General features: G+C 38.0%; 1 protein-coding gene across 1 annotated transcript; it reads left to right on the top strand.

Moving 5' to 3' along the window:
- Positions 1-1953: 1953 nt before the first annotated feature.
- Positions 1954-8612, top strand: arrdc3a (arrestin domain containing 3a). The gene is made up of 8 exons (XM_056262608.1): positions 1954-2448; positions 4883-4964; positions 5061-5208; positions 5324-5426; positions 6213-6469; positions 7336-7498; positions 8088-8230; positions 8352-8612. The coding sequence occupies exons 1-8, from the start codon at positions 2169-2171 to the stop codon at positions 8418-8420; spliced, it is 1245 nt and encodes a 414-aa protein (XP_056118583.1). The 5' UTR covers positions 1954-2168; the 3' UTR covers positions 8421-8612.
- The last annotated feature ends 14 nt before the right edge of the window (positions 8613-8626 follow it).

Raw genomic sequence — 8626 nt, 5'->3', positions numbered from 1 at the left:
TGATAGTACTATGATGTATTGATACTGTTTTTTTTTTTTTTTTTACGTTTTTTTCTTTCTAAATTTGCACTTTTGACCTCCGTTCATGATGAAATGATCTGTAAAACTTTTACATATTTGCGCAGTTTCTTTGCCTGTGTTCCATTGTTACTTTCCTTTGTTGTTAATTAGTCCCAGACATCTGTTTTGTTTTCTGTTGATTACTGTATCTGTATTTAAGCCATCAGTTTCCTCATTTCATTGTCTGGTATTGTTTGTGTTTGTTGTAGTTGTTACTCTCAACATACACACAAATCTCTAGGCATCAAATATCCGCCATCAAATATTTTAACCCCCTATTTAAGATTAGTCTCACATATAAAGTCTAATTATTAGGCTACAATAAAACTTGGTGCTTGGAACTTTCAAGCATCTTAGCATGAATATACCAAAGAAATTGGACTGTTCTTCATCAAAAAAGGCAGAAGCTAAACGAATAAACCCAAAATGTCTTACATTTTAGTTGTGATCATGCATCTATTTCACCAGGCATTGGTAAATTCAAATGAGATTTTGAACATAGCCTACTGTACATCCCCACCCCCATCCACACTTGTACACAAAAAGTAAAGTTCCTTTATGTCAACAGTCTGACAGATCAGCCCAACCCATGTTTACTTTTCTCTACTGACCATTTCAACAATTTCTTCTAGTTTATTACAGTTCATTTTTGAAAACTGTGTTATGTTGTTCAGCCATGTGCACACACCAGGTAAACCTTTTCAGAGTCTAAAGACATGTTTACTCTATTTTAACATGAACATTAACGTTAGTTGCTAAAGTGTTTAATGTTAACATTGTAGCAACTTTTCTCAAGGACCTGTAGCCGCTACTTTATATTAATTATAAGTCACTCTGAAACAAAAACATCTACTTAGAAAAATAAGTTAATTTAAACAATATAGTTAAGCTCAAACCAGGAAAATTATAATTAGGCTATATTGTTTATAACTTCCATTGGTTTCGAATTACAGTTCTCCGATAAACCACTAGAGGGCAGCAGAATCCATCGTAATTCGTTCACACACACAAGCGACTAAAGCAAGAAGAAAAACGCAAGAGTTTCTGCAGCCGCAGGGTGGAGCATTAGTTTTCACAACTTGAACCAACATGTCCTGTAGGTCTAAATCTGCTAGTGAAATTATGAAAATCAACCTCATCTATAATATGATCTCAGTATTATTTCTGCTTCTTCTCCTTATGCCATCTTTACAAAGGAAACCGAAGCTCACCATTGAACTGGGTTACACAGTTTAATACAAATGCTTTAAAACGGGAATAACAGTTGTATTGAATTAATATTTTAAATATGAAACTAAAAACATAGAAATATGAAATAAAAAAAATTGGGAGAAGGATATTCCTATGTTAGTTGGCCCAATATTTGGAAATAAATATCGAAAATGCAACTCGGTTCAATTGACATATTTTGTGGCTTAAATTGGTACCAATTGGCATCAATTCATCTTTATGAATTGTCCTCCAGGTAAATCTCCCTATCAATATCTGATACTTTTTTTCTGCACTGAGGCACGCGGTAAATTTATAATAAGCAATAACCTACTTTGAATACAAATATTGCATTATTTAAGTCATCATATGTTGGAAAATAACATTGTTTAAGGTGTTTTTCCTGTTGTGCATTCCCCTTGAGTAAACAGAGCCCACATTCACTTATAACATAAGTTACTAACCAAACTGTTCAAATATTAATGTGGAGCTCTACCTACACGTGTGAAAAATGTTTAGACTTCCACGTATTCTTTTAATGCACTGCTCAGCTGTTCGCTGTTATTTGTCTCCTCCTGAGTCCCCGGTCAAAGAACTGCACAAAAAGCGGAAGAAGGGGGACGGATAAGAGAGTTATGCGCATGCGCACTAACTTGTTTTTCACACGAGCAGCGCTTAAAGTGAGCCGGTGGCGAAATCTCGCTGTCTTTCATTGCAGACCATCAAGCCTTCACCGAGACGCGATAACAGCATCTTTTGCTGTTATTCAGCTCTCGCAGCTCAATGACACTATCCAGTGTCGAATCTCGCTTTTTTTCATAAGAGATTATTTTCATAGACTTTGGCCGTGTGATTTGTTTTTGTCTACAAAACTTTGTATATTTTGTTTTCTTGCCACCATGGTGCTAGGAAAGGTAAAGAGCTTCGTTGTAAGCTACGACTGTCTAAATGACAGCAATGTCCCTGTATTCTCAAGTGGGGACTCCGTCTCAGGTAGAGTTATTATTGAAGTCACAGGGGAGATTCGTGTAAAGTCACTTAAAATACATGCGAAAGGATTTGCAAAAGTTCGTTGGACAGAATCACGAAATGCTGGATCCAACACTGCCTACACTCAAAATTATACAGAAGAAGTGGAATATCTGAATCATAGAGACATCCTTATTGGCCACGAAAGAGGTAAGAATACAGATCAAATGCTCTCAGTGTAAGTAAGATTTGTTCCGAAAAGAGCAGTTGAATGTACTGGTGGGAATGGGATGGATGCTCAGTGGTCCAGGATGACATGACATACTTTGGATGCTGCACAGTACTTGTTGACCGATGGATCTGTAGACAGTATTGTATACATGCATATGCATTTCTTTTCTTTATCGATTGTTTTGATGTATTCATTTGATGGATTCGATTGGCTCGAAAAATACACCATGTACATGGAACATTACATGGCAGACTCATGATCAGTCGTTCAAAAAATTATTTGACAATACACATGAATGCTTAATTTTCACTATTCCGTTTAGATCGCATAAATGCGTGATATTAAGCACATTTATTTATTTTATTCTGGACTACACTTCAACATTCTTTCAGGTGTCAGTGACAGCTTGAATGAATGGTGGCCAGCCACACAGTTTGCTCATCTCATGCTACAGCCTTATGAAAAACGAAATTCGTCTTCGGTGCTCCACCGCTATACATTTCTTTTGGGAAAAAAACAACGTGAATAAATTTCATATAATATCACAGTGATGACATATCTTTCGGCATAATGTCTTAAGTTTCCACCCATTGTTAGAAGCGGTTCAATCCTGTTTTGATGCAGTGTCTTGCCGTTCTTGTCTCTGATTGGTGGAGGCGCCAACGTGTCTTCTGTGACATCATGCTTTTGCGGAAAGTGAGAAAAACAGCAACTTTGCACCAGTGGCTGTAGTATGCAACCTTGCATACAGTGGCTATTACATTTAAATGCATTCAGTGGTCCAGTAACGTTGTTCCATAAAACGTCAATGTTGACTGACAACCTCGCTGCATAATGTTCTTGCATACACTATTGGACTTTTCACACTTGAAATTGGCCAGGGTCATTCTAAATTTGAGTAATCATATTCCTGTCAACTGGTTTCACACTGTACATTTATAAACCCTCAATTGCATATTTATGAGGTAGAAAACTTTTATTGTACGAATACAGCTCGCGACCTGTTTTGATAACTGCAATCGGTGGAAGTGTGTCAGCTCTGGCTGTTTAAGCCACATAAAACGTTTGCTAAAAAGCAAAAACAACCGTCTCTTTTTAACCAGTTCTGTTCGACATTTTCAATTTTCTCTCCGCGCATTCCACAGTTTCTGCAACTGTACAGAGCTCATTAATATTTAATGAGGTAAGCACCGAGGCAGCTCATTGGTTGTCTGTTACCAAACAACTTGATGTAATGTTCTACCGCTGCATTGTTCCATTCCATTATACTGACTGAGCAGGACTTCAAAACACAGGGTTACAAAATTACAAGTGTGAAACGTTGCTTTACCCAGGGGGGGAATGTGACTTCAAGAATACACCCAAATTGTATAATAACCTTTTCCATATTCAGTCGCTATTCTTTGTTGTGAAGTTTTGGTTAGCCTGAGCTGGCTTCTGGTACAGAACGAGCCAGTCAATGTTTGAATGTTGAAACGTATTCGTTGTATACGAATCAAGTAGTGCATGTAATGACTGTTAGTTGCATGCGTATTGTAATTTGAAAGAAATTCTTTCCCCTGTAAAGTTCTAATCTAAATAATGTGTCTAATTGTCACTTTGCTTCTGTTTCTGTATGAGTATTGGTTACAATAAAGATCAATTTATTATGGAAACTGGTCGTTTTTCTGTCGTTTCTGATTGTTGGTATTTTTTTATTTTATGAATTAATTTATTTGACATATTTCTCTCACATGTTTTGCTGAATGGGAGAACGCTCGTGAGGTCCACGCCGCAGCACACGAGTAGATTCAATTGGGAGGGAGGAGTGTACGCGCGCGCGGACCGCCGCACACTGAATACGTAATGAGCGCTCCAGCACAGGGAAGCAGTTGGCTCCGGTTTAGTCCGGTCTTCTCTTGCTGGAGAGTGGAGACTGGAGTGTGCCTTTGATTGACAGCTCCGTGCTTGTTTACCATGGCTCCGCTAAGCTGAATGGAGTGCTGACTGCTGAGCTGGCAAAACGAAAGCCACTGGTGCTTTTTTGTGTTACACAAACATTATTTAACATCGGAATTTTGTTTCACATTTACCTTATGTTTCATGTGAACTGCAGTGGATCTTAAGAGTATATATCCCATTCAGAATACATACTGAAACTTAATACACCTGTGCCTCAAGTGCAATGATTATACATGTGATTTAAACGCTTATGATTCATGGGTAAAATATAATTGTGATGCATATGATTTGCTGGGGTTTATGAGAATCAAACTACTTGTTTTATCAAAGTGTGCTTATGTTTACATTTAAGCATTTAGCAGAAGTATCATGCTTATGTGTTTTAATAAATTAGATCATGTAACAAACAAGAAGATGATCAATGCTTTGGCAGGTTAGGTATATTTGGAATATTGTTCTCTTCTGTTTCAGATGATGATAACTCTGAGGAGGGACTCACCACTATTCATTCAGGAAGACATGAGTATACATTCAGCTTTGAGCTTCCACAAACGTGAGTTTTGGTCAGATGTGGCACCAAAGCTAATAATTGTTCATCTGCACTGTATGTTATAATTCTTATTATATTTATATTGTCATGCACATGCAGACCTTTGGCTACCTCGTTCGAAGGGAAGCATGGTAGTGTGCGCTACTGGGTAAAGGCTGAGCTGCACAGGCCTTGGCTTCTGCCCATGAAGACCAAGAAAGAGTTCACTGTCTTTGAACACATCGACATCAACACTCCTCTCCTGCTGGTGAGTGTTCGCATCACTCGCATCCCTCTATTAGTCCTGATTCATCAATGCAATGTTGAAGAATAACCATTCAAGATTCTTGTATTCTAAAGTTTTGGTGTTCTACTTTGCACAGTCTCCTCAGGCAGGAACTAAAGAAAAGACGCTATGCTGCTGGTTTTGCACCTCAGGTCCAATCTCCTTAAGTGCCAAAATTGAACGGAAGGGTTATACTCCAGGTAAATCTTCTGACAGTCAATATTTTCACTAGATATTTGGAACCCCACTGTATTTTTACATGATACTAGGGTTGCATCACATGATTATTTTCGATTAATCGGTCAATTAGTTCTTAAATTAATCCAAAAATAAAAATGTCAATTAAAAAGTAAAGGAATTTTTATCCCTTATTTATACTGCCCAATGTTGTCCCCCAAACAATGTGCAATCTGAAGGCAATAGAAACAAATAGGCCTATAGTGACTATACTATGTGTCTATGTAGGCTATGTGCAGTTAAACATAATTAAAATTAAAATTTAATTAGAAATTAAAAATGTCTCTTTACTGCCACTGCTCTCATTAAAAATATAATTACGTGTGTCTCATGTTGAATTTCAAAATTGCATTTAATGTGTAAAATCAAATATTTAGAATAATGTATATTTTAGTCTGAATTATTGTGCTCTTCTACTCTAATCCGTTGAACCACATTACGTGGCAAGGCACATTAAACTATAAGCTTTTGTTTGAAGCGCTTAATTTGACGCATTCTCATCTGTAGAAAAAAAATGTCAGTCCTGAACTGTTTTCCAGATGCGCTTTGTCCATAGAAATGCGTTATTCACTATTGTAAAGTGACATGATTGGCGGATGTTTTCGTGCATAGTGCGCAGGCTGGATTAATTGATCAAATTTGTTGTTGATTATTTTCATAAGCGATTTGATTGATTCATTGTTGCAGCCCTACACGATACCCCTTGATACTTTTTGGTACCATTACCAATACATCATTTCTTTACACAGGAGAGTCCATTCAAATCTTTGCAGAAATCGAAAACTGTTCCTCGCGCATGGTTGTGCCAAAGGCTGCCATTTACCAAACACAGACCTTCTTTGCCAAAGGGAAGATGAAGGAGATCAAGCAATTGGTGGCCAACATCCGAGGGGAGTCACTTTCTTCAGGCAAGACGGAGACATGGAATGGAAAAATGTTGAAAATCCCTCCTGTATCACCCTCCATCCTCGACTGCAGTATCATTAGAGTGGAGTACTCACTCATGGTAAGTGCTTTTTTATTTATTTATTATTATTTTTTAGATTACCGATCATCTCTACATGTGCCGGCATTTTCTATAGCTTAAAATGTTAAATAATGCAGTAATTTCAGAGCTTTGTCAATTTCAAGCAGCTAAAGGATCAGTTCCTTGAACACCCCTTATGCTTTCCACCCATGCAGCTCTATTAACGATAAAGAGATTATGCCAAGTTCTCCTAGCACATACTGATAAGAAGATCAGCCTAAAAATATCTGATGAAATTCAGGCCATTGAGTAGGCTAATAATGGCCTATTAACCCCACAAACCAATCTGTCATCGCTCGTATCTGAATATTAGAGTTTACCATTTCAATCATGAATACATAAATAATGCTGTTATATATTTTTTTTTCCTCCTACAATTTATAACTAAATAAATTGTAGGAGGAAAAAAATATATATAACAGCATTATTTATGTATTCATTGACTTTTGACTTTTGGCAAAAGCATTTCATCTAAAGTGATTGAAAATATGCTGGCACAATGATTGGGTCATCCCTACTTTTTTTTTTTTTTAAAGCAGGATCCTTGTTTTCTCAGATAACTGAAATCATGACTCATCAAATACTGTTTCAGGGTCCTAGTCTCTATTCCGTTTATTTACCAAAATGAAATTTTGTTATGGAGATAAAGGTTAGGATCATATTTTTCATTGGTAGTACTGCACACCATGAGTGTATATTAGCACCGTTTGTTTGCTTTTGGGATACGGAGAAGCATTTGGACCTGGAAACAGTGACAACCAGATGGTTTTACCAGTCATATTTACAAATCAAGGTGCACTATTTGTGAAATGATTAACCTGAAATCCCAATATTATTATCTGCAGGTGTATGTAGATATCCCAGGAGCCATGAACCTATCTTTAAACCTGCCCCTGGTGATTGGGACCATCCCCCTCCATCCTTTTGGAAGCCGTACATCTTCTGTGAGCAGTCAGTGCAGCATGACCATGAGCTGGTTAGGCATGGCCCTCCCTGAGAGGCCTGAAGGTAAGGAACTCTTCATGATACTGCCTGCTCATCCCCTAGGTTGTCAATTAAAGGAATAGTTCACTTAAAAAGGAAAATTCTGTCATCACTTACAAGTTGTATGAATTTCTTTCTTCTGCTGAACACAAAGGAAGATATTTTGAAGAATTTCGGTAACCAAACAGTTGAATGGGCCCCATAGATTTTCATAGAAAAAAAATACCATGGAAGTCAATGGGGTACATCAACTGTTTGGTTACTGACATTCTTCAAAATATCATCTTTTGTGTTCAGCAGAAGAAAGAGATTCATTCAGGTTTGAAACAACTTGAGAGTGAGTAAATGATGACAGAATTTTAATTTTTAAGCGAACTATTCCTTTAAAACCACTTGTTTTGAGGCATGTTTTCAATATAATAAGAGTCCAGATTTGGTATATATGGAGGTCATGTGATTTTGAATCTTGACTTACAGAGAAAGAACTTGTTGCACAGTGTTCTTTAAAATAAGACACCAAAGGAGGAAGTGGAGATAACATTGTACACAGAGAAGAAACAGATATCATGGTTGGCATAGCTACAGTATTAACATTTGTTTTTGCTGTACGCAGCTCCTCCAGCCTATGCAGAGGTGGTCTCAGAAGAACAGAGGCAAGGCTGTCTGGATGTGTCGTCAGGCCGGGAGAACTTTGAAGGGCCATTATTTGCCTACATCCAGGAGTTCCGCTTCCGACCCCCTCCACCCTACTCTGAGGTAAGCTTTTTGGGGTTTTTTGATGGGTAAAATGTTGATATTTTTATCAGGAGGAAGCCTTCAGCCATGTTTACATGCATTGGATTCACGGCAGCTGTTGTTCTGTTCCCCTCTCTATCAGATTGATCCACATCCAGATCAAGCCACATCGACCGCGGAGCAGAGACTCGACACCTGCCCATCACGTTGAGAAATGTATGGAATGAGTCCAAAGCGGTTGGGCTTTAGGAGCTTTCACTTTTGTTTATCTCCAGATGACAGCGATTGTTCGCTTCACTGTCACCACCGAGAGAAAACAAACCTCTATGGAGAAATCCGTTCGTAAGGGTGCAGGAAGTCACTGGCAAATTACCTGACCCAGAGATTGCCCCCGCAACCCCCCCGACCCGTGGATGG

Source organism: Rhinichthys klamathensis, unplaced genomic scaffold (genome assembly GCF_029890125.1).
Source record: "Rhinichthys klamathensis goyatoka isolate OS25496 unplaced genomic scaffold, OSU_Roscu_1.1 h1tg000195l_1, whole genome shotgun sequence".
Classification (NCBI taxonomy): Eukaryota; Metazoa; Chordata; class Actinopteri; order Cypriniformes; family Leuciscidae; genus Rhinichthys; species Rhinichthys klamathensis.
Note: the sequence above shows the minus strand (reverse complement) of the source record. Positions and strands in the feature narration are given on the sequence as shown.